Source organism: Saccopteryx bilineata, chromosome 12 (genome assembly GCF_036850765.1).
Source record: "Saccopteryx bilineata isolate mSacBil1 chromosome 12, mSacBil1_pri_phased_curated, whole genome shotgun sequence".
In the NCBI taxonomy this organism is placed as follows: Eukaryota; Metazoa; Chordata; class Mammalia; order Chiroptera; family Emballonuridae; genus Saccopteryx; species Saccopteryx bilineata.
In genome coordinates this window covers 3,213,450-3,239,249 of record NC_089501.1, presented here as the reverse complement: position 1 = coordinate 3,239,249, position 25,800 = coordinate 3,213,450, and the positions used below count along the sequence as shown (strand labels likewise).

General features: G+C 42.7%; 1 protein-coding gene across 2 annotated transcripts in view; it reads right to left on the bottom strand.

The window, feature by feature from the left end:
- Positions 1-7,670, bottom strand: part of SOBP (sine oculis binding protein homolog) — a 171,627-nt gene extending 163,957 nt beyond the window's left edge. Inside the window, exon 1 of one of the 2 annotated variants that reach the window (XM_066247686.1) lies at positions 7,054-7,670. In XM_066247686.1, the coding sequence (XP_066103783.1) occupies positions 7,054-7,149 (96 nt within the window). In that variant the 5' untranslated portion in view covers positions 7,150-7,670. The remainder of the gene's footprint in view (positions 1-7,053) is intronic. The other variant, XM_066247685.1, reaches the window with a different exon arrangement.
- Positions 7,671-25,800: the final 18,130 nt, after the last annotated feature.

Here is a 25,800-nt window from a genome sequence, read left to right as displayed (position 1 = left end):
ACTAAGAAGGTGGGAGGTAACTTTTAAATGGTGCAAAAAAAATATTGGAAGAGCCCTTTACAGATTACAAAGGACCTCCACATCCACGACCCCATTGGATCCTAAGGATGAGCCACTCCCCACAGATGATCCATTAGAGCCGTGGTCCCCAACCCGTTCTGGGCCACGGACCAGTTTAATGTCAGAAAATATTTTCACGGACCGGCCTTTAGGGTGGGACGAATAAATGCACAAATACAATTATGCGACCGGCGTAAAAACTGTGACAATATAATTTTTAAATATAATTGTCGAACTTACAAGCATCAAGAGTGAGTCTTAGACGATGTAACAGAGGGAATCTGGTCATTTTTTAAAAATAAAACATCGTTCAGACTTAAATATAAATGAAACGGAAATAATGTAAGTTATTTATTCTTTCTCTGCGGACTGGTACCAAATGGCCCACGGACCAGTACCAGTCCACAGCCCGGGGGTTGGGGACCATTGCATTAGAGGGTCATCCACATGCACAAAATAAGGAGAGCAGCCATATTTGCATTCTTGATGCAGACTTTACCTATTGAGCCCTGCTGTTTTAAACTGAAATACATACAGCTTTGTACTTTGCAATCTTTTGAAGATGGTCCCTATGCTTCATTTGGGTCATTTTGCAGCATTGTGTCTCATCAATAACACAATTATCATGACAATGCAATTTTAAGGGCAGAGGACACATCATATTACTAAAATCCAACTCTAGCCTGAAGAGAAAGTCGTGTTCTCCTATTGATATATTCTGAATTGGATAGTTGTATAATTAGCATATGAAATCAAAATCATGTGCTTTTGCATGTAAACTCTATGTTGTTTTATTACCTTATGGTGACACAGAGCAGACAATTATATCCCCACATTTTAATCTTTGGCCAGGACATCAAATGTCCTACAATGGTCAAACAAATGCTGTGAAATTATGAATACCAACCGGAAGGCTAACACTGGGGCAGGCAAGGCAGGTGTGCAGCTGTGTGCAGCTGTGTCCTATCACAGTTGCAGAACTGCCCTAAAAATCACCAAGACTTGTTACATTGCTTTCCCCACTGTGCCAAAGCCACTGGCTTTAAAGCAGGACAGAGTTCCACAGTCCTTTGGTTATATTTCCACAGTCCTTTGGTTATATTTCCACAGTCCTTTGGTTATATTTCCACAGTCCTTTGGTTATATTTCCACAGTCCTTTGGTTATATAAGAGATAATACTACCGGTCAGTCTACAGATCCTAAAATACACACTTGGCCAATCTCACTCACTCCATGCTTTCACGTCTGTTTACATGTTTCAATTGGCACCATCAAAAACAAAGTACTCTAGTTGTTTCTCATTCTACCCTGTAGTATCCCTTCTCTTTCAGAAAAATACTTAATAATCTTATTAGCTTGAGAGTACACGTGGCTGACTTCCCATTCCACAAGAAGTTTTAGACTTCAGAGATTTTTATAGGACCCACTTTCTACTAATACTTTTTTAAAAAGATGTATAAAGACTCAATAAAAAGGGCTCTTTCTTAGAAAATATAAAAAGTGTAGTCCCCCTAACTGCATTTCCCTGGAACTCTGCTTTTTCAGGACTTGTGCTCACTGATATTTATGCTTTTTTGAGATCCTGTTTTTGACTTTCCTTTAAAAACTCGGTTGCTTCTTGGTTTCTATCAGTCTGTCTTTCACACAAGGAGAGTAGGGCTTGGCTGCTCAGAGCAGTGCTTGGCAAGCACAGAGGCAGGAAACGCAGAAGGGAATGAGTCTGTCAGACTCATTTTCTTCTAGTTCAAATGTTTATTTCAGATTTGGGAGGAAGTGGAGTGGTTCCTTTCCATTTCCTCGTCTCTGGAACCTGCGAGTGGTATACGGCTTAGAGAATCTCCCCCTACCACACACATCATACAGGTTCACAGATGGAGAGACTCTTTCAGAAAACCTCCAGATTGAACAGAGCAGAATTCATAGCTCTCCGTGCCCATCCATGACCATCTCTTATGCATTTAGGACAGGAGCATTGAGCTAGACAACTGAAAGCAATGCAGAGAACAAGGCTGGTGGGCTCAAGAACATCCTATACCAGCTTCCAAGGGGCAAGGGTCATGTCTCCACTGACATTAGTCCCTAGTCCTGCCACGTGGCACACCTGAGGCCAGTGCTCAGCCTGAGAGAGCTGACATAATTTGTGAATGCCTCAGTGTAATCCGGTCCTCAGCCCACTTTCTAGGTTTCAGAGCCTTAACATGTCTGACTACAGGATGAAGTTTCAACAGCAAAACTTAAAATATATATGTTTTCCTAATGAGCTGATTTCAACCCATGCTGACTTTTTAAATTCATACTCTGATTTCTCTATTTAAAAACAACAACAGCCCTGGCCGGTTGGCTCAGCGGTAGAGCGTCGGCCTAGCGTGCGGAGGACCCGGGTTCGATTCCCGGCCAGGGCACACAGGAGAAGCGCCCATTTGCTTCTCCACCCCTCCGCCGCGCTTTCCTCTCTGTCTCTCTCTTCCCCTCCCGCAGCTGAGGCTCCATTGGAGCAAAGATGGCCCGGGCACTGGGGATGGCTCTGTGGCCTCTGCCTCAGGCGCTAGAGTGGCTCTGGTCGCAACATGGCGACGCCCAGGATGGGCAGAGCATCACCCCCTGGTGGGCAGAGCGTAGCCCCTGGTGGGCGTGCCGGGTGGATCCCGGTCGGGCGCATGCGGGAGTCTGTCTGTCTCTCCCCGTTTCCAGCTTCAGAAAAAAATGAAAAAAAAAAAAAACAACAACAACAAAGCTATTTATCTCATTGTACTCACCAGCTCAGCTCTGCGACTTGTTTTATCATCTACACAATTGACACAGGTCATCTTTAATGCCAAATGGGAGATCATCAGAAACCAAACTAGAAAATTTTGTGGTGAGTCTACTACTTAACTCTAACACATGTTACTGACTCTAACTGTAGGCATCAGGACTGAAGCATAATTTTAGGTACAAATTACTTACTAAGAATATTTATAGACAGAAAACTTCTTTGGCAAACAAGGCCATAGACATTTAACACAGATTATCTTGTAGTTTACCAGTTGATAAAGAAGCCAACATTGCAAATGCATTAATTATGGTTTGTTTAGGAAAGTTCCCAGGGCAGATTACTTTATCTAATCATGCTGGTTTTGTGAAAGAATTTTAAAAGATAAAAATCCGACTCATTATCTTTACTCATATTTTAGGTTTTTCTAGTTGCATTACTGTTTGATAACCACTAATTATGTTCACTAAGACCTATGTGCACAAAAGACATACCCTTAGGTGAACTATATTTATACTTTCGCACCTATTTACATTTACACATCCAATAGTACAAATTAGTTTTTATATTATATCTACCATTCTCTGGATGAACTCCTGAAACAAAATAACCCTTCCATATGTCAGAATTGCCTCCTAACATTCATTTATTAGGTACTTGTGAGTTGACAGTATAACAAAGACATATTACCTTATATACAAACACAACATTCACTTTAGAAACCAAAAGTAGTCAAAATATAAATTACATTTAAAAAAACCTCCTCTGTTATCACTAATTAAATAAGGCATACTAATTATATTTATAATAAAATAATGAATCTTTTAAATCAGTTACAAAAAAATAAAACCCAGGATGAAGGGAGGAGAAAGAAAAGGAAAGATAAACATTGTAAAGGTCATAATGACACAAACATTTCTACTTGAAGATATCCTCACTAAAGTACACTATAAGCAAACCGTGCCAAGTCATGTACTTCTCACACACAAAATTATATTGTATCAAATATAAATTTGTTACAACTGCCATGTACATTAAACCAGTGATAACGAAAATGTAACTCAATATCTGATCTAGTGAAACAGCAACCAACATTAGCTCCCAGCCACATGAAGACAGTCTCCAATGCCATTACTGGTGTCAGCTAAACCTCAGCCAGTTTGTCTTCTCCAGCAATTTTAAAATAAATATGTGACTATCTCAATTAGGAAATCTTGAAGGAAGTCTCTATGAAGAGGTAATTTTGTTGCTCATTCTCAGTGCCCTGCATTTGCTGTACTTAAAATAGACACTTGTACCAATGTCCTTTCTATTACCCGAAGGGGAAAAAAAATCACATACACACCAGTCCTTTTTCTTTCAGCTTGCAGAGAAGCAACTTGATCCAACGAGTGTTGAAACCTGAGTAGGTCACTGTACACCATGATAAAATTCCCTAATCCCTGAGCCAAATCTCCCTAAGGGGGGCCTCCTCCTGATCCTCCACTTCCCAGGCTGACTTTTCCACTCTCTCTCCTCTTTCCCCCTTTCATTTCCCCTACCTTCAAGCCTTGATATGTGATCCGCGGTGGGGGCTCAAGTTTCCGTTTTTACAGCTTAGGCCGTGCTAGCTGTATACATTCCTTTCTTTCTGCCGGGCAGTGATTACTTACCAGGGCTTAGTTTACACTGGTCCAGATGAAAGCCGTTCACATGAAGGCAAACACAGCCAGGCAGCTCCAGCGGCACCGATATGAAGCTGCACAAGGCCACATTGTGTTCTCGTTGACATTTTGTTGCACATATTTTGATACAGGGCAACCAACTTGTTCTGTTACACTACACTTTAGATGGAGGAGTAATAATATCATGAGGTTCAGGGAAGGGTTTTATTGATGTGGTTATAAATACTAAAGCAGAAAAAATTTAATGATTCCAAATAACCCTTCCATATTTTGTCTTTGAGAAATCACTTTTAACATGAGGGCTTTCTGTGCTATTACATTAGAGGAATGCCTAAGAAACAATTTCACTAGAAATGGGACTTCATGACTCATTGACATGGTGTGCTTTGATATGACTGGAGATTTCATCCAGGAGTCTCTGATATATTGTTCCAAACCAGAGAGAAAATTCCATATTATAGGCAAGTGAACTATTTGCTGGATAAAACTTCTCATTGAAATGACAAGGATTAAAACTTCAACTAGTAGGTGGTGATTTACAAGAAAAATAACATTTTTAAAGAGGAAATTCTGTACACCAAGGTTAATTCCATACTTAGTCCTGAAGCACTGGGTAAAAATTGTATAATTTTTTCCTTCACACAATGTTGTTTTTGTTTCTTCCTCACCAGTTCAGACAAACATCTGTTATACTGTAGAAGGACAACTATCTCCCAAACCACGGCATGCACCCGCAGCCAAAGTCAACAACGAGAGCCCCAAGCATCGAGCACAGTCAGCCTTTATATCCAGTCGGGATAACATTTCACATGTTTTGATTAAAATTAGCTAATTTGTAATTCTAGAACCTATGAAACTTAAAAGCTGCCATCCATATAGATCACATTAGGCAGTGTTTTAAAGGGCCAGTGCACATTGATTTCCTGGTGGCTTCAACTTTCTCCTCTACCTCCGACCCCAATTTAAAAAGAAATAGTAAAGTAATCTGGAAGTACAGGACAAGAGGGAAGAGTCAGTGAGAAAGAATGGTTATTGTAGACTATTTGAATTCCACTTCATTTGGAGGACAACTCCTACTGGTCTCTCTCTCCCTCTCTCAAACTATCACTGGGATCAATGATGGTTCCCATCCCAAGGAATGGCACTGATTTCCCAGGCAAACCTTCCTTAACTGTCAGGACTGATGATGTTGCACCTTGTGCTTTCAAGCACTAAGTTCCTCATCCAGAAATAAAAACCCTAATTCCAAATTTTAGGTTGTATGGAAATTCCTTGGGGTTATGCATGTATCTATATTACCCCTGTGTCTGTCTCTAAGCATGGAATTCATCCAAGGCACTCTCATCGAATATACTTGTTATAAGCAAAAAACAAACAAACCAAAAAAAAAAATCAAAACGCGATAAATTCAACTTAAGTTGCATGCCATTTTTATCTTGTTTGTCTTTTAAGCACAAACTTAACCAGCCTGACCAAGTCAGTTGGCCGTGTTAAGGATTCTGTGCAGAAGATGGAGAACACCAACACAGCTGCAGGATGAAAACTAAAGTCCCCTCCAGATCCGCTACTTGTTTGTAACTCAAAGAAAAAGACAATAAATACAATTATTTTTTTAAATCAAGAGAGACTCGAGAAATCACAGAATAAAATCCTCGCCGGGCAAAAGCTGCAACTTCGTGGAAAATTAAGGAGGTGGGAGGACGAGGGGGGTCCGGAGCTCAGCGTGCTCTTGTGCAATAGCTCCAACGTGAGCAGCTGGAGCGCCAGGCTGCTGCGCTCGCCACCTCTGGCGCACCGCTGGCCTGGCGCGGAGCCCGGCCTCGCCGAGCGGACTCGGGGCTGGCCTTTCCGAACAATGGGCAGGCACTCCGCGAAGGCCGCCCCTCCGTCAGCTCTCTTTCAGCAGGGCTTGCCCGGGTCTGCCCAACTGGAAAGTGAAGCATGCAAAGGCGAGAGGGAGGCGGAGGCAGCCTCGTGAGAGGAGCGGGCAGGGGCGGGTGAGGGGAGCCGGCCGTCACAGCGGTACCCAGACCCGCGCCGCCCGGGCCGCGACTCGCCCTGGCTCTGACAGCCTCCGCACACCGTCACGCCTGGCTACTTGGGGGGGAAGCGGGATCGAGGAGCAGGGAGGTGAGCCGGGGAGGCGGGTGGGACCGAGCGCCCCGAGGCGCAGCGGCCCCGTCAGTCCTAACTTTGGAGGGATCCGAGGGATGGTTCCCAAAGAAGCGGCAAAAACTACCCCACCGACTGGGAAAGCCTCTTCACTACGCCCGCCGCCACCTGGGCCCCCGATCCCCTCCCCTTGAAGCGCTCCCGGGCCACCCTGGGGTTTATAAGGTTAAACAGTCTGTGGCTCTCTGGCCGCCCCCACCCCCATCACGTTGGAGGCAGGCGAGTCCCGGGATGCAGCCCGTGAGCTGGCCTCGGCGTGTACCTGGAGGAGGAGCTGGGGCGCGCGGGGCATCCTACGGACCCTGACACGCGCTGCCCAGGGCCCCCCCAAACCCTTCCAGCCGCCCGGAGCGCGCGGGCGGGAGAAAGAGCGCCGTCTCACCAGCCCCGGAGTCCAAAAATACCTTCATTTCCTCATTGATCTCCCTTTTCACTGGGTGAGCCGGTTTCCTGCTCCTTTTATTTTCCGGAGGTCTCCCTTCTTTCTCCATTTCTGCCATGTTTTTGCGTCTGGTTTCTGTGGAGATGAAATGGCTGCTGCCGCCGCCGGCGGTGGCGGTGGCGGCGGCGGCGGTGGCGGTGGCGGTGCCGGAGGTGGTGCTGATGGTGGCAGCGCTGGCGGAGGTAGCGGTGCTGGCGGGGCTGGGCTGGGCTGGGCGGGGGGGAGGAGAGGCGGGCGCCGGGGAAGCGGGGTCTCTCCTAGCGGCGGAGAGCGTCAGTGGCTGTCAGAGGGGAAGGGCGCTCGCGGAGTCTCGGGGATGCCGCCGCCGCCGCCGCCGCCGCTCCGGTTCCTGCCGCTGCCGCTGCCGCCGCCGCCGCCAACGCCGCCGCTGCCGCCGCTGCCCCTGCCGCCGCCGTTCCTGCTGCCGCTCCGGCCGCCGCCGCCGCTGCCGGGCTGCATCCTCGGGGCCCCGTGGAGTCGTCAGCCATCTTCCGTCGCTCTGTCCGTCCGCATGGGCGAGGGGAGCGAGGGCCCGGCGCGGAGAGAGCTGCTCTGAGCGTGCGTGCGCGGATGTGTGTGTGTGCGCTTCGAGCGCGCGCCAGCCGCGGCGCCCAGCGCCTCCCGCGAGCCGAGCCGGGGGGCGGGCCGGGGGCCGGCGCGGGGAGGGGGCCGGAGCGATCTGGGGCAGGGAGGGGCGCGCGGGCGGGGGGAGGTGGGGGGCCTAGGACGGCCCCTTGCTCCCGAGCAGGCGTGGCTTCCGCCGTCACTGTGTACGCCGATGCTGCGCGGCTCCAGGGGCTGCTCGCGGCCGCCCGGCTCCTCCGCGGCGGACACTGGCGGGACGCGGCGCCCCTCGCGGCCGCCACCTCTGCGCGACGCCCCCCGGGCCTGCTCCGACCCCGGGCGCTCTTCTGAGCCCGGTGCTGTGCGTGCGTCGGTGGCCCGTCCGGGAAGCTACTGAGGAAAAATGAATGGGGTGGAGGGAAGAGGTAGAGCAGTGGGGGAGGGCGTGGGGACCCGAGATCGCTCTGCCAGCCGGCCTCCTTCCGACCCCCAGATCAGGCCGACTGAGCTCTCCGCCTCTAATTGCAGAGCCGAGGTCGCGGGGGAAGGAAACCCCAGTCCTGACCTCCCCACAGCTGCCGAGATAGTGTCCCCCTGAGGAGGACCTCAGGGCACGTGGAGGCTGGAGGTCCCTATGATGAGAGGTCCCCGCAACCGGCTCGGCCGGTGTCCAACGCGGGGAGGGCTATGGCTGCGCTTGCAAGAAAGCTTTTACCTCTCAATGAACCAATTAGAAGTAGGACATCTCGGAATTCAGTCCCCTTTTCTTTCTTTTTTTTTTCTTTTCCCTCCAACCTGTCTTCCTCCACCGCTCTCCCCCCCCCCCCACACACACACACAGACGCACACTACTAGTGTATCAGCTTTACCCTGTGACCCCGTGCACACCCTGGTCCCGGTGCCCTGGCTTTAGCCCCCCACATTGGGTGCTTCTGGGCGCGCAGGGTCCCGCGTAGAACCTTGCGTTCCCAGGAGTCGGACGCCTGCACCCCTCCCCGGGTGGGCCCCCCCCCCCCCGATCCCATCTTTCCTCCGGACCTCTCTTCGCGCCTCTCATCTCTCAAGCCTTGCTCCCTCTCTGTCCGCGCTCACGCGCACCCTCTTTGGCCTTCTGGGTCCCAGCCTAGGACCATGCTTGGATTGTATTTGTCCCTCTCTGGGTTGAGGCACTGCATGAAGGGTCTGATGAGGCTTCCGTGAGACACGCAGCCCTGAATGCTGAGCCACACGATGGAGGACGCGCTGTCGTTCCGGGCTTCGCTTTCCCGCGCCGCGACACTTCGTAATTACCTGACACAATGCGGTATAGGGCTATCCATTGTTCCACCGCTTGTTATGGTGGAGTGTTTCTTATGACAGTGGTGGAACTTAAAATTACACATTTTTTTTAAAGTTAAAAGATAGAATAAATTCGTTGTAGGGGATATATCTTAGCTTTCCATTAAAATCTGTTTAGCCTGTCAAACGAGGCTCATTCTGGGTATTACATTGCCTAATTTGCATTTTAGCATGGTTTTGTTTCTTAAACGTCAAATTAGAGATATTTTGGAGCGTGCTCCGAAGGTCTGAGCATCTCCATGTTGGTTATTTTGCATTTAGTATTATTTTATTTTGTAAATGCCGAATTACCAGTGCCTGGGATTGTACCAGTACCAAGAGAGCTGAACAATTCCTCTCGCCTCTTCTCTTCTCTAACTGGAAGAAGCCAGAGGTAGCCGCACCCTGCTCTGCTTGGCTCCCTGGGTCCCAGGCGAGCCAGGAGGCCAGAATGAGCCGAACGGACCTGGCTCCGCTCCCGCAAACTCTTGCCACTAGAAATTTTAAAAATCCTGGGATGATTATCTGGGACTCCTGAAGTCAAGAAAGTAGGCGTCATGAAGTTTGGGGGAGCGCTCTTCAATATAGGCTTCGCCCATTCAAGATTTTTTAGTAGTTTCTGGGAGCGTACCCAGGTACACACAGAGGGTAGCCCAAGCCCTCTGACCAGGTCCTGAAGCCCGCTGTTGCCCACAGCGTACCTAAGACGACCCACGCAGCAAGGATGCGGAGAGGAGCCCGAACCTTTTTGTACTGATACACACCTTCCCCCCCCCCGCCCCTTTTCTGGACCGATAACACAAGTGTGTGAGAATGAGTGTAATTCGCAGTGAGAAATGCCGTCCTAATTCTGTTGCTGGAAGGGAGAGAAGAAGAGGAAGTCTTTGGGGGGTTTTCAGCCTGAATTTCATCCAAAACATCTGATAAGTAATACGTGGGTTGAAATTAGTGTTTTCTCTGTTTTGTCCTCTTGGTCTTTAATGAGAGGTAGTGAGAAACTTTTTTTGGACTTCTGAATATTCTAAAATTGTAACATATGTTGTAAAGTGTACACAAAGAGAAGCTTTTTGTCTTCTAGAAACACATTTAAGCCCCCTCCATTTCCTTTGGTGCCAGAACCATTACAATTGATTCACTGTTGTTCAGCTGATATCAAATAACAAGTTATATACCCCAAGTCCTAAGATACAGTTTCACAAGTTAAGAATAAAATAAACAGAAAAGGTGAACCATAGCCCAGAGTTATATTTAGAGGCAGCTATACTTCCTTTAAAGAGAAGTACTTACTCTGCAATGGTTCAGGCATTTAATAAAAATAATGATATTAATCAGCCACCTGTTCCTTCACAAGCATATGTCCTCTGGAAAACTGATGTGAGAATGATACGTTAGAATTCACAATGCATGTCTTCAGTGACAGACTGAAAGCTCATACTGTGAGGAAACTTTTCGTCTAAAATAAACTTCAGAGCTAGTGGTTGTTATAACTTGTTAATGACAAAGTATAGGTTTCTTTAAAGATCATTATAAGAAGAGTTGCTGCTTTATGAATTTGGACATACCATGAGGCTAGTAATGTTCCCTAGATAACTTTATACTATCTGTAAAAGTATAGTCATATGTGGATAGGAACAATTACATACATATCTCTTTGCTATTATGTCTCACCCTTTTGCCCTCCAACCACCAATGTGTGCTCTCTCTGTGTGTTACACAGACAGACACACACACACCTCTGGACATAGTAAAGGTCTTCAGTTTTCCCTTTACCATCCTACCATCACCAAAATGGGTACAGGACTGACCTTTCATACATTCCTCAGGTATATTTTTGTGACTTCATTTACTTACCGAGACTACTCTGATATTCATTCTAACCTGGTTCACCTAGAAAACACAGCATAGAACACCTAACTCAGAGGCCCAGTCCTCATGCCTGGTGAGGAATTAATAAGTACTTGCCGATTGATTAGTATGACATAGTAACAAACTTGCAAAAAGATTTACCTGTATGTTGTTTGAAATTAATGCTAACCTTGAACAAGCTTTGTGATCTAACCAAACATGAGACTGAAATATATTAAGTAATTACAATTCTGAACACATTGTAAGAATTATCTCATTTAATATTCACAAAATCCTATGAGGCAGCTTCTAATGTTATCCCATTTCATATAGAAGAAAACTAAGACTTACTAAGTTATTAAGTCATAGGCTAGTAAGTATTGGGATTTGAACCTATCTTTCTGTCCAACTCTGGATTTGGAATTCTTGACAGTTTGTTCATCTGTTTTAATGAATTCATTTTAACAAACTGTATTTTATCAAATTTAAGGTCCACATTTTTCATATTTTAACACCTCCTGATACTGTGACATATCTTATAATGAATTCTTACAATTTTAAACAACAGCTTATTTTCCCTCAATAGTATATAAAATAATAATACATTTTCCAATCAGTGGTATGTTTTGATTATGTTGGGTTATGCTGTAATAGCAAATCATCCGAAAATCTCAAGGACTCAAAACAACAAAGGTTTATAGCCCTTGTTCACACTAAACCTGCTATTTAACTCTCCAGAACAACTGTCCTCCATGATAGGGTGGCATTGCCCCTCCATACCACCATGTGCTTCCACAGTCACTACTACAAGGGAAGACAGAGCACTAGATATTCTCACACCAGCGACTAATGCTCCAGCCTGTCTGTGATATGTCACTTTTGCCTCCAATCCATTGGCTAGAATTAGTCATGTGGCTCTGCCCAATGGCTAGAGAAGCTGGGAAGTTTAAACCTACCATGGTTCCCAAAGCAGAGCAGAACTGGATATGGGCATCTTTATTCAATGAAATATGGTTATCGGGATCAATTAGTGTAAATATTGGAGGTCAATCATTCAAAACTAGTGAGCAACAATTGTCCTGTGATTTCTTGTATTCCACCTTAAACGCACTTTTAAAAGTTTATTATGTTCATGTTTATTTTTAAAGAACAATATTCAGAATCAATTTTAAAAAGAACATTTAACCAGGAGTCTCTATATGAGCTGGCAGGGCTTTGGAACCTCCTGAAATCATACACAAAACACTCAGAGCATTTTTTCCAAGGAATGATTTAATATCTGTCATCAGAGTCTCAATTAGGATTCATGATTTATTCATTCATTTATTCAAGAACCATGTATTAAAAGCCTATCATATTCTGGGCACTGTTCTGGGTGTTTGGAACCCACCTGCAAACATGACACACAAGTTCTCAAATATCACAAAGCTTATAGTCTGGAGAAGAGATGGACAATAAATAAGAAAACAAGTAATAAAGAAGATAATTTTAAATATAGAGGTGACATAAAAAAGCAATCTGATAGAACCTGGAGTAGGGTGAGTATTGGGTCAGGGGTCTGCTATAATGATAATGAAAGATCTTTATATGGAGAAATTTGACCTGAAACAGGAAAGATGAGAAGGAACTGACCATGTAGAGATCTTGAAACCCTGGACAAAAGTATTCTGGTCGATGCTTTAAAGGAGCAGAAGAATGGATGCGATCAGCATGTTTGAGAAACTAAAAGGTATTTGGAGTGTAGAGAATGAGGAGGAGAGTGGTGGAGAAGTAGTGAAAGAGGAATGAATGCAGAGGCAAGATTATATGGGACCTGTGGTCCATGGTAAGGAATCAGAATTTTATTTTAAGAGAAATATGGACAAATGCACAGTATAAAGAAACCCTCCTTTGCATGGGAAAGCCTCAGTTTCTTTCTGGCTCCATGTGTCATTTGCCCTGCCATTAAACACCAAATTAACCTAGATGGGCGCATCCCTGAGAGAGGATTTTCCTCCCACCTTGCTGTTCAAATAACATCCTTTCTCCCTTTGCCATGCTGTCAAGGGGAAGATCATGACCTGCCCAAAAGAATGGGGGCCTTTTTATAGTCACAGGGATATAAGAAGTTCTCCAGCTAGGAGCTTCAACCAGACTCAGCTTTCTTTGCAAGAAAATGAGAAGTTTCATCCTTTCATGAGGGCTTGCACAAGTTGTTTTACTTTAGTCTTCATTGGTAAAATGAGAATAGTAAGTTATATTTTGGAGTGTTGTGTTAAGAGCATACAATGTCCATTAAAGTGAAATAAAAATAAAATTGCACAAATGTTTGTGCACAAATGTATATTATCTTCTCTTTTGAGAATCCCTATTATTTTACAGCAGCCTTAGGTTTATATTGTTGAACTTAGAAATAAAATAGTTATTGAACCTACAAGCATGGATTTATTCAGGAATAGCCGAGAATTGCAATTCAGAACATGAAAGCTCTGGCAAAGCCATAGTCAAGTCCAGAGAACAAAGGAGAAGAATGTTCTGTTATAGAGGAAAGGAGAAGTTGGGAGAAGCTGTCTGTAAAGAGTACATTGGAGGGAAGGGAGAGTTGGAAGTATAGTGGCTTTTCATTGGCTGGATTGTGACAGTCTCTTATTGGCTGGGCCTTTGCTAAGGGAAGAGCAAATCTTCCTCCTATTGAGATAGTACGTAGAAAACATATTCCTATGGAGATGCAAGGTACAGTCTCTTCTTGTTAGGAATAACTGACAGTGAGTGGTAGGGCACAGGAGCTCCCCCTATAGGCCCTCCCTCCTCCAGTCTTGGTGGAGATCTCCTTTACATAACTTTCACAATATATATGTACGGGCTAATACAGATGCTTGCCAAAGTAAGGAAATCTGATACATCAGGAATAATAACCTACCTAATAAAAATGTTCATTTTCAAAATAATGTACATCAGGGTTCCTTTTAACAATAATTTGCTAAAATGTAATAATTTTAATTTATAAAAATAAGATCTTCATATACACTTGCAAAGAACATTTCAACTGTACCTATTAAAACAAGAATACCAGTTACACATAAATTCAAGGAAAAGATAAATTTGAGCTGTAATTTTTAATTCTTGTTTATTGAAGCAGAGATCAAAGCCCAGTATTTATTTACCACAACCATTTCTATGCTAAAAAAAAATTAATAAAAAAAGTTAAGCTCAACTATAAATGCATATGTATGTGCATCCCTGAATGTAACAGCTTTAGGTATATTAAGCCTGTGGAAATAAGTGAAGACCTTCCAAATGAGAACAAACAAAGGCTTTAGAGCAGGAAAAATAGTTTGAGAGAAAACATTTTCTTTTAAAAAGTCTAGAAGTTGAGTATCAAGACCCAATGGCATAAAGGATTTAAATTATAAACTTCATGCTGTAAAAAGTAGATTTAGAAAAAGAAATGATAAGCCAAAGGAAGTTTTCCCAATCCAGAAAGAAGTCAGAATTCTGTGTGTTTGGGAGAAAGAAGGTACAAAAGAGCTGGGATGGCGGAAGGACCATCGCTGTAGATTCCAAACCAGAACAACTGGAACACTTGCTAGGTCTGAGAGAATCTGAAGACAGCCTGACCAGGCAGTGGTGCAGTAGATAGAGCATTGGCCTGAGTGCAGAGGACACAGGTTTGAAACCAACCCCAAGGTCGCTGGCTTGAGTGCAGGCTCACCAGCTTGAGTGTGGGGTGGCTAGCTTGAGCGTGGGATCATAGACATGACACCATGGGTCCTGGCTTGAGCCCAAAGGTCACTGGCTTGAGCCCAAGGTCACTGGTTGAGCAAGGGGTTACTGGCTCAGCTGGAGCCCTCCAGGTCAAGACAAATATGAGAAAGCAATCAATGAACAACTACCGCAACTATGAGTGATGCTTCTCATCATTCTCCCTTCCTATCTGTCTGTCCCCATCTGTGCCTCTCTCTGTCTATCTCTCTCTCCTCTCACTAAAGAAAAAAAAAGAATCTGAAGACAGTCAGCAGAAAGCAGAGGGCAGAGGCAACTTATGCCTCCCTTCCAAGATGGAATCTGGGACCAGCAGTGAGCCTTACAGAACAGAAGAGCCCAACACTGCACAAACAGGCAGTGCTGTGAAGGAGCCTGAGCATATTCCATGGCTGAGAGTGGAGCAGGTGTGGCTTTGAGAGATTGCAGAATTAGATTAATGTCCTACACCCCAAATGTCTGAATAAAGACTCCACAAAAACTTTCATCTCAAAGGATGACAGTGAAGAGGAGATTCTGGCTGAGGCATAAATGTCACACACCTGCCCACCTACTTGCCATGTCAATGCCAGCTCAGGAGAAAAGCAGAGGGGTGGGCACAAGAGGAGACCAAGTCAACTGAGATTATCTGGAGGTTTAATTTCTCTCATCTTGCATAGTAGTCTTGTGAAATAGAAATTGAGTTCAGTGCCCTGGCCGGTTGGCTCAGTGGTAGAGCGTCGGCCTGGCGTGCAGAAGTCCCGGGTTCGATTCCCGGCCAGGGCACATAGGAGAAGCACCCATCTGCTTCTCCACCCCTCCCCCTCTCCTTCTTCTCTGTCTCTCTCTTCCCCTCCCTCAGTGAGGCTCCATTGGAGCAAAGATGGCCTGGGCGCTGGGGATGGCTCCTTGGCCTCTGCCCCAGGCGCTAGAGTGGCTCTGGTCACGACATAGCTATGCCCCAGAGGGGCAGAGCATCGCCCCCTGGTGGGCGTGCCGGGTGGATCCCGGTCGGGCGCATGCGGGAGTCTGTCTATCCCCGTTTCCAGCTTCAGAAAAATACAAAAAACAACAACAACAACAACAAAAAGAAATTGAGTTCATTACATGTAGTATGCATTACATGTAGTAAGAAACATTTTTCTTTTACAGAAAATTTGTCTCCAATGTGCTATTGGGCCATAAGTTGTCTCTTTATTACATCCCAGAGGGAGGAAGTTGATAAATAAAAAAGGAGTTTTCTGGGTTTTTAAGTAAAGTTGAGGCTTTATCTGCCTAATTATTTAATATTTAAATAGTAACTCTCAAATGAAAATAGTTTTTTGGGTTTATGGCCTTAATATCTTAATAAGATCAACTTAAATACAGAACATTTTCAGTAATTAGTCAAAATTCTGGTATATATATATATACCAGAACGTTAGCTTAGTATCTGAGTTATCTTGAATTGTCATTGCCTTTCTTTAAAACATCCACTGATGAAATCAGAACTCTTGGTTTGATTTATATAGATACTCATGTAGACTTGCAATAATATCATATTTTCCTTTAGCTAGAGTGCCATTAAAGTTATTAAACCTCTGACAACTCTATGTTGAGAGATACCAACTATCACATACTGAATACCTGCCGTAAGTCAAACATTTGAACACATTATGATATTTATGTCTCACAGCCATCCTCAAGAGTACTATTGTCCCCGTTTTACAACTTAAGATAGTGAGGCTGAGCACAAGGTCACACTAAGAAGTGGCCAATTTAGGATAAAAGTCCCCAGTCTGCCAACCCCCAGACAGGCGAGGTATGATTTCACCTCCCATAGCTTGCTAATATGGTAAATGATTCTAATTTGTCTTTATTTTAATTTATGCATGGCTGTTATGAAAATTAAAATAACCATCCAAATACTCAACATTTCAAGAATAACACACTATATTTTAATATTCTCAAATCAAATATGGTATTCAGTAAATGGTTGCAGAGGATTGATATTTACGGTTTGACCCACCTCCTTTGAGAAGCATTACATGTAGTAAGAAACATTTTTCTTTTACAGAAAATTTGTCTCCAATGTGCTATTGGGCCATAAGTTGTCTCTTTATTACATCCCAGAGGGAGGAAGTTGAGTGGAAAATATTCTTCAGTTTAACTATGAGAGAGCATTATACATTTCAGTAGAAGAGAACAAATTCATCAAAAGCTAAATAGATAAATTAAAGATTCTGTAATAAGTCTTGGGATATAGGCTGTATATTTGTTTTTTTAATTGCACTCAAACTACTAAATCTGTATAACAGAAGCTGCAAAAGGACTCGTGGTTCAGTTCAATTTTACCCTTTCCATCTGAAATCCGTGAGTGTTAGGGCAGCTCATCTTATGAAGGCCTGGAGGTGAGGCAGAGCTGTCAGGGACAGACAGAAGAGAGAAGATCCAGGGACAGTGAGTGGAAGCTGTACTCCCCAAGAAAGTCTCAGGATATGCAGTGTGGAAGTGTCTGTACAAAAACAAAGCAGCCAAACAAAAACCCAGCATAAGAAAAATGAAGTACCATACTGACCAGAGAGTAAGTAATACTGAGGAGTCGTTTATATGGTGACTGGTGGAGTTTTGGGTCCTGAACACATGGACGATTACATAGAATTTAGTAATACAAAAGCCACTATTTATTGAGTGCTTCTTTATGTACCAGAAACCATGCTAAATACTTTAAAAAGATTGTTTTATTCAGTCTTCACACAGTTAACGTAACTATTTGTTTTGGTCCCATTTTACAGATAGGAAAATGGAAGGTTTAAAAAATTAAGCATTTGTCCACTAAGTAAGTTAGCACTCTGACTTACAGAATCTAGAACTCTCTCTGCCACCTTGTAGCATCAATGTTTTGGTGAAGGTTTTTGCTTGCAATCTACAAAAACAAATGCTAAAAAAATATATATATTGAAAGAAAGGAGTCTCATGATTCCAAGAGACTGAGACAACAGGCTTGGGAAAGAGGCAGGAAGCAGGGCCTCAGGAGGCCAGGCCACGCAAAGACTATACAAAATGCTGCCATCTTCGCTTCTGCTGCACCACTCCTTCTATAAAACACCACTGGGCATCATGCTAACCCCATGAACTCTCCCAGATGTTCTGTCTTCCCCTCAGGGTGCTCAGGCTGGGTGGGAGGGTTTGTCCCAGGAGTTGGGCCCCCCACTCTATATTCCAGGGTGTAAGCAGAGTAAAAGTCAAACTCTTTGGCTTCTACAGCAGAAGGCAAGCTCTTATAGCCCGAGATCACACTCAATGAAGAATTCCCCCAAATACAAGGGCAGATGGATTTTGTCAGGCGAAGGAACCTTAGTATTCTCCCAGACTACCAGTCCAGCCACTTGTAGTAAAGCATTTCATTAGCAAAGTAAATGTATGTCTGTGAAAATAATTTTCAAAGGTCAGACAAGGTGGAATTATGCAAACATTAAATACTGCAAATCAAAACCTGACTGACCTAGAAATTTATCCTAATAGAGTTATTTGCAATCTCTAAATGTAAACTTTGAAAAGACAAATTTGGTAACCTCTATGCTAAACATCAATTAATTAGAATGTTCTTGTTAACTTAAATTTCTAACTAAATGATTAAGCCTTTAAAAAAAAATCACAAACCTTTATGTTTCAGATCTTGTCACTAGAATTCTTAATAAGATATTTGGGTTGTGAAGGTTTTGCAATGCCTCAGAATTATTAATGCCACCATTTGTAGCTGTAAGGTACAGTGCATGTAAGCTGTGCTAAATGTGTATAGATTCTAAGGTATATTTTCCATGTACATTTCATTAACCAAACTTCTGACATGAGTTTGTCTTTTGTTTTCTCCATTGCATAAAAAAAGGAGAAAATAAACTCTATTCATGTGAACATTTTATTTGGAACCTGCTAAGGGCAAGCACACTATTAGGCACTGTGAACAGAAACATAAGTATAGGTATTTTAAAAGCGAAACAGAATTAAGAAGACAGGATGACTAATTCTGAGTGAGGGATAAGAGGGAGTGACCATCTGAGTTGGGCTTTAAAGATTATGAGTGGGACGTTATCAGGTAAGGGAGAAAAAAAGAGGAGCATCCTAGACAGAAAGGATAGTAGAGGCAAGGTGATAAGATGTAAAAATACAAATTGAATTAAGGGAAGGGTGAATAATTCAATGTGCCTGGGATGAATGTATTAAAGGAGGCTAGGCAGTTACTCCAAAGGTAGGTAAGATAAGACCGATCCCCAATGGCCTCAAATACCAACCTAAAGGAGTGTGGATTTTTCTGAGAGTTCTAGGAAGCCACTGAGTCTCTTTTTAATATGATGATGATAAGATTATAAACGTGGGATAGGAAGACCACTTTGATAGCTGGTGAAAGACAGAAGGAAAGACCAGAGGTAAAAAAAATTACATGAGATGTTTGTAATGATCTAAGAGGTAATAAATGATGGATTAGACTAGTGCAGTATTAATTGGGAGACATTTTTTTCTCTCTCTCTGAGTTACCTCTCATTGAATTATATGGAGACTGAATCCATAGGAATTGGTATTTGATTGAATTGGGTGGGGTGGAGGTTATATGGAGAAATGAATATTTGGCTAATAGAGTCCACTGCATAGTAACTATCTCTTTTTACAGAAACAACAATAATAATTACACTTCTAGTTTGCTCATTGAATAATTGGAGTGGTGGATTCCTGTTCTGAAAGGTCATCTCCCCATCCTAGACCTATTAAAGTAGATTGTCTGTAAGTGAAGGCTGATAGTTCATATTTTTTAAGCTCTCCAAAGATTCTGATTGTCAGTTAATTTGAAAAGCACTCCAGCTGAAAATGTGAGAAGGAGTGACACCTGGTAACATTTGATATAGCAATACCTTATCAAGTCCTGTCTGCTCTACCTCTGAAACATTTCCTGAGTCGCAGCAACTTCTAATTCCACTGCACCTATCTTAATCTTAGGCCCATTTATCAATTACCAAACTAAGTAATTACCACCTAAAGGAGCTCCATGTTTCCACTCCTGACCCTGTGCAACCCATTCTACACAAAGTAAACAAACCAATTCCTTCAAAATGTAAAACAGACCTTATACACTCTTGCTTAAAACTTCCTATCATACTCTGATGATCTCACAATGTGTCCATAAATGCTTCTTTTTCTTTTTATTGAATTTATTGAGGTGACACTCATTAACAAAATTTTACAGGTTGCAGGTGCACAATTCTACAACACATTATCTGTACACTGTATTGTGTGTTCACCGCCCCAATCCAAGCCTTGGTCCATCACCATTTATCTCCCCATAACATCCTCCACCTCTCCTCCTTTACCCTCCCCCGAGCGATCACCATGCTGTGGTCCGTGTCCATGAGTTTTTTTTCTTTTTTTCGTTTTTGCCGAATCCCTCCACCACCCCATCCATAAATTCTTTGACGCTTCTCCTTTGAAAAAACAAAACCTGATCGCCCTTCCCTTGATTATGAGCTATACTTAGTGACTTGCATCTAAGAAATAGGATGGGGTCTATTCTCATTTCTCTCCTTTCCAGTCTGTCTGTCCCTGTCTATCCCCCTCCTTCTCTCTTAAAAAAAAAAAGAGTATATCCTGAGGGAAGGATAATTTAGATGGAACAGTAAACCCCAATAGAAGCTGGCCATGCAGAGACCTAGGGAAACGCATTCCAAATTGAGGGGATAGCAAGTGCAAAGACCTCAGGATGCAAAGTGACAGTGTGTGATGTTTTAGAACATAAAAGGCATTGTGGTTTCTTTCTTGCTATCTTTTCTCGGGTCACGTGCTTGGAAGCCAACTACTATGTCATGATGACTTTCAAGCAGCCCTATGGAGAGATTTATATATGACAAGGAATTGAAGCCCCTGCCAATGACTTAGACTTTTTGCTAATAGCCATGTGAATGAGCCATTTTGTAAGCAGATCCTCTAGCCTCGGTGAAGCCTTCAAGTGACTGTAACCCTAATTTGATGCCAATTACCTGGGAGACCCTGAGCCAGAACCACCCAGGTAGGTGGCTCCAAATTCTGATTCACAGAAACTATGAGGTAATAAATGTTGGTTTCAAGCATCTGTATTTCAGGGGAAATCTATAAAGCAACCATAAATAATACACATGCTTACAATACCATCCAAACTCCTTGTCATGTCCAGCAAGGCCCTATATACAGGATGCTGCCTATATTATTAGCTTGATTTACCACTCATTTAGTCTCTTCTTTGTTTAGAAATAAACTCACCAAAGTTTATTCAGTTCTATAAATTTAAGCTAATCACTGCATTTCCTAGCTTCCCTCACAGCTATGTCACGTGGCAGATTCTAGCCAATGGGAGACGAGTGATGTGTGCAACCTCCAAGCTGCCCTTTAAGGGGAAGAGATCTGCCTCCTCCTTTCCTTCCCCTCATTCTCGCTGACATGATGGTAAAAGGGTGAAAGCTGGACTAGCCATTTCAAGTCACAAGATGAAAGTCATACAGTAAACATAGCAAAGCAACAAGATAAAAAGGGCCTAAATCCCCAATACCATCAAACTAGGCCTATCTGTCTGGTTTTTTGCACAAACAAGACATAAAACTACCCTATATCTTATATTTAAGTCATATTTTTTGGTCTGCTTATTACAACAGCCCAAACTACACCTTAACTAATACTCAGCAGCTTGTTTGCCACATTCTAGCCACATTGACCCTCTCTCTTCTCTTCAGCCACCTCAAGGTCTTTGCACTTGCTATTTCCTCAACTTGGAATGCTTTTCTCTAGGTCTCTGCATGGCCAACTCCTATCGGGGTTTACTGTTCCATCTAAATTACCCTTACCTCAGTTGTTCTCTATTATATACTCTTTTTTATTTTAAGTAAGAAAGTGAGAGGACAAACAGAAAGAAAAGGAGTGAAATGAGAAGCATCAGCTAGTAGTTCTGGTACTTTAGTTGTTCACTGATTGCTTTCTAATACATGGCTTTGACTATGGAGCTCCAGCTGAGCCGGTGACCCCTTGCTCAAGCCAGCAACCTAGGGTTCAAGCCAGCAACCTTGGAATCATGCGGTGATCCTACACTCAAGCCGGCACCCTTGCCTTCAAGCTGGTGAGCCCGCGCTCAAGCTGGCAACCTCTGAGTTTCAAACCTGTCTCCTCAGCGTCCCACATCACCACCTGGTTAGTCTCTATTATATAGCCTTGAGTTCTATTCTCCATGGCTTTTATCAGCATCTGAAATTTTCTCATTTATGTTTATTATCTGTCATTCCCCCACTAGAATACAATCTCCAGAGGATCAAGAACCTGTCTGCCTTATTTCCTGCTGAATCTTTAGTGCCAAGAAGTGCTTGTATGTAGTGGGTGCTCTATAAGTGTCTGTTGTGTGAATACATAAACAAATTAATTAATAATAAATAATGCCAAGAACCTAGTCCTTTGGTCACTTTTTATAGTTTAGCCTCCTTTACCCACTGAAATTAGGATAAATTAGGTAACAATAATGACTTAACTCAGGATTAACAAAAGAATGCCAACAAGTCTCTTTTACCTCCATTATCAAATATTCTGATTTAGTGAAACAAGAAGAAGAAGAGAAAAAAGAAACATGAAAACATAAATGAATCTCTGCTTTGGGCATTTAAAACCTAACTAGGGAAAAAAGCTCATTAAAATATTATGCCTAAAGAACAGATTCTCTTAAATCTTTATATAATTATTGAATTACATTGAATTAAAATGCCAACTATTTTGAAACATACCATTGTTTTATGCACCATGAAAAATGGAAAAATGCTGCTATGATAATGTTATTGTTCCCAGTGTTTGTCCCCACCACTTCCACCCAGCCTCGCAGAGGGTGGGGTATACTTCCCCACACCCTAGTTGGGATTAGCCATATGACTTGCTTTGGCCAATTGAATGTGAATGGATGTGACAAAGGCCATATCAGACAGCTTTCAATGTGCTTGTGAGGTTAGATGCAGCTTTTGCTTCTTCCCTCAACCACGAGAGAGTGGTAGACAAGACCCCAGAAATTGACTAGCTCTGTCACCTGGATTCTAAAATGACATGTGTATCTGTGCAGGGCTAAGCCAAACCCAGTCAAACCAATCACAGCAAAGGCTAGTGTAGCTACAGTCAACACAGTCTTGTATAATATGAACAGGAAAGAGTTGTCATTGTAAGCCACGGCGATATCAATAATCACAACAAAAGCTGTGACAATTAAACTGCCACCAATTGTAAACTGCATCTTGATTTCAGAGATTATAATATAGGAACAAATGCATGTCAGAATCAATAAAATATAATATATATTATATATGTTATTATATGTCAACACAAAACATAAAACAGGCACCTAATAAATATGTATTGACTCTTTATGATGTACAAGCTGATGTGGAGTTTATATTTTTGATCAAAATCTTCTTGACAAACACATTTTTTAAGCATATTCATATTTTATGTAACAGTATAACTTCAGTTATTAATTGTAATGGAAACTAAACTTTATATAGCAAGCAAAGTTCAAACCTAAGGAAAGGTCAGCTGTGACTTTTCATTAAGACTCACCTCTCCCCACTCCTCTACTACCTTCATATGATTTTATGACTTATATCCCACCGGACTTTCTCCTCTAACTGTCCCTTTTTATAGCCCATACAGCTAGATATTAGTTTTCTATTATTTCGAGGGGTCACTAGAGGACAGAAGTAGCATAGGTAGAGTTTAGTAGTCACTGGCATAAACATAAGGCAACATATTTGAAAGCAGGTTTGTGAAACAAGTTTTTCACACATACCCAAACTAGATAAGAGGCTGAACAGGCTGAAGAAGGGAAGGGGTGAGAGCACATGAGCCCCAAGCAGCATTAGAGAGTTGTCAGCACCTGCCAGGTGATGCACCATCTATTGTCAATGCCAGGAGCTGCGTGGACACCATCTCGGAGTATTGCTCAGAGTATGTGGTCTAACACTGTGTTATAAAGTAACCACAATATATAACTTGGGCATTTTTACCCAGAAAAATAAAATAATAATAATAGTGATGATGATGATATAATTTGTAAACATTATTAAGCAGAGTACTGACTCTATGCCTAGCACTAGGCTAAATGATGTCCATAAATTATCTCATTTGCTTCTTGCAGTAGTCTTATGAGTTAGTCAGCTATTTCAGCAATAATGCTTTATAACAAGCCACCCAAAAGCCCAGTAACTGACAGCAATGGGCACTTATTATCCTTCTCCTCAGTCTGCAGGCTAGCTATGGTTTGGGTGACTTAGGCTAAGCTCTGGTGCATGGCTCTGTTTCAGGCTGTGGGAGGGGAGACTTGGCTCCCAGGTATGTGTGTTTGGCTCAGATCTGCTCCATGTGACCTTATTACTCTGGGTAAAATAGCTCCTGGGGCAGGTTATGGTAAGAGTGCAGGAAGGCAAGTGAAAACACATGATGCCAGGCTTGGAACTGGCACAGTCACTTCTACCCACTATCCATGACCAAGACCAACATTGACAGAGAGAAAAAAAATACTCTACCCCGAGGGAAATGGACTGAATATTGACTTAATTATAATCAAATATATAACAAAGTAGGTATATAGGTATTTTACACCAATTTTATAGACGAATTAACCAAAACACAGAAAGTTAAGTGACTTGTCCAAAAATGCACAGCTAAAACATGATGAAGCCAATATTTGAATCCAGCCTGCCTGATTACAGAGCATAGGATTGTAACTAACTCTCTATATGATTTTAACAAACCACACTCCAGATGGAATTACAAAGAGAAATGTAAAAACAATGGTAATTTTACAATAATAAATAAGACCTGAGTAAAAGGAGTAAGCAAGATAAAAGACTGGCTATTTTGAGATTGTAATCAATGAAGATAATTTTTTCATTAGCTTTCAGGTTGCAAGAGGTAATATTGTAAGAATCCACAGAAGGATGTGGGTTCATTAATTTTTAGATCCCCCCACAACCTAGAAATATGTTAAACATTTTATCTATTTAAATATTACCTTTATTACTTATTTTCAATCCACCTACTTTGAAAGGGAAATCTCATTTTTTCTGATAATTATGAGTAACCTAAACAGGAAATTACAAGGAACACTATATAGTGTTTCCTTGTAAAAATACTTGGGAGCTTCAGTGGCAATCACATAAAATCTCATTAAAAACAATGAAGTGCAGCCTGACCAGGCGGTGGTGCAGTGTATAGAGTGTCAGACTGGGATGCTGAGGACCCAGGTTCGAGACCCCAAGGTCGCCAGCTTGAGCACGGGCTCATCTGGTTTGAGCAAAAGCTCACCAGCTTGGACCCAAGGTCGCTGGCTTGAGCAAGGGGTTACTTGGTCTGCTGAAGGCCCGCGGTCAAGGCACATATGAGAAAAACAATGAAGTGCAGCCTGACTGGGCGGTGGCGCAGTGGATAAAGCATTGGACTGGGATGCGGAGGACCCAGGTTCGAGACCCCGAGGTCACCAGCTTGAGCACGGGCTCATCAGCTTTGAGCAAAGCTCATCAGCTTGGACCCAAGGTCGCTGGCTCGAGCAAGGGGTTACTTGGTCTGCTGCAGCCCCACAGCCAAGGCACATATGAAAAAGCAATCAATGAACAACTAAGGTGTTGCAACAAAAAAGTAATGATTGATGCTTCTCATCTCTCTCCGTTCCTGTCTGTCCCTATCTATCCCTCTCTGTCACTGTAAAAAAACAAAACAAAACAAAAAACAGAAAAAAACAATGAAGTGCAATAAAAACATTGCATTCAAGCCTTAAGAGGCATGCAAAGAGTCCTGCATGGAAAGAAAAAACCTAAAGGATGATTGCAAATATAAAAAACAAGTTTCAACTGTTTCAAACAAATCCTTTGGAAATATTTTTAAGGAAGAGAATAGAGGGTCTGAGATCAATGAGAAGCAGGAGGGAGTTTTCCGTCCATGGGACTTCAGATGGAGATTTCAGTTCATGCCGCTTCAGGATCTTAGAATGGTCACAGACGGGCTGTTTTTGAACTCCATATGCTTTCAGAAGCATAAGTACTTCAGAAGAATTATTTTTCTTCCTTCTACGGTAGCAGAAGAATCTAATGTCATGAAATAGAACCTTAGATCAGTGTACTGTAAGACTCCCATTCCTCACTCCAGTCTTCTCTATTCTATCGTTATGATGATTGTAATGTCAGATTGCAACCGTGTTCATTCATTTCCCTGTAGAATAGTTTTCTTCCAAAATATAAAACCAAAT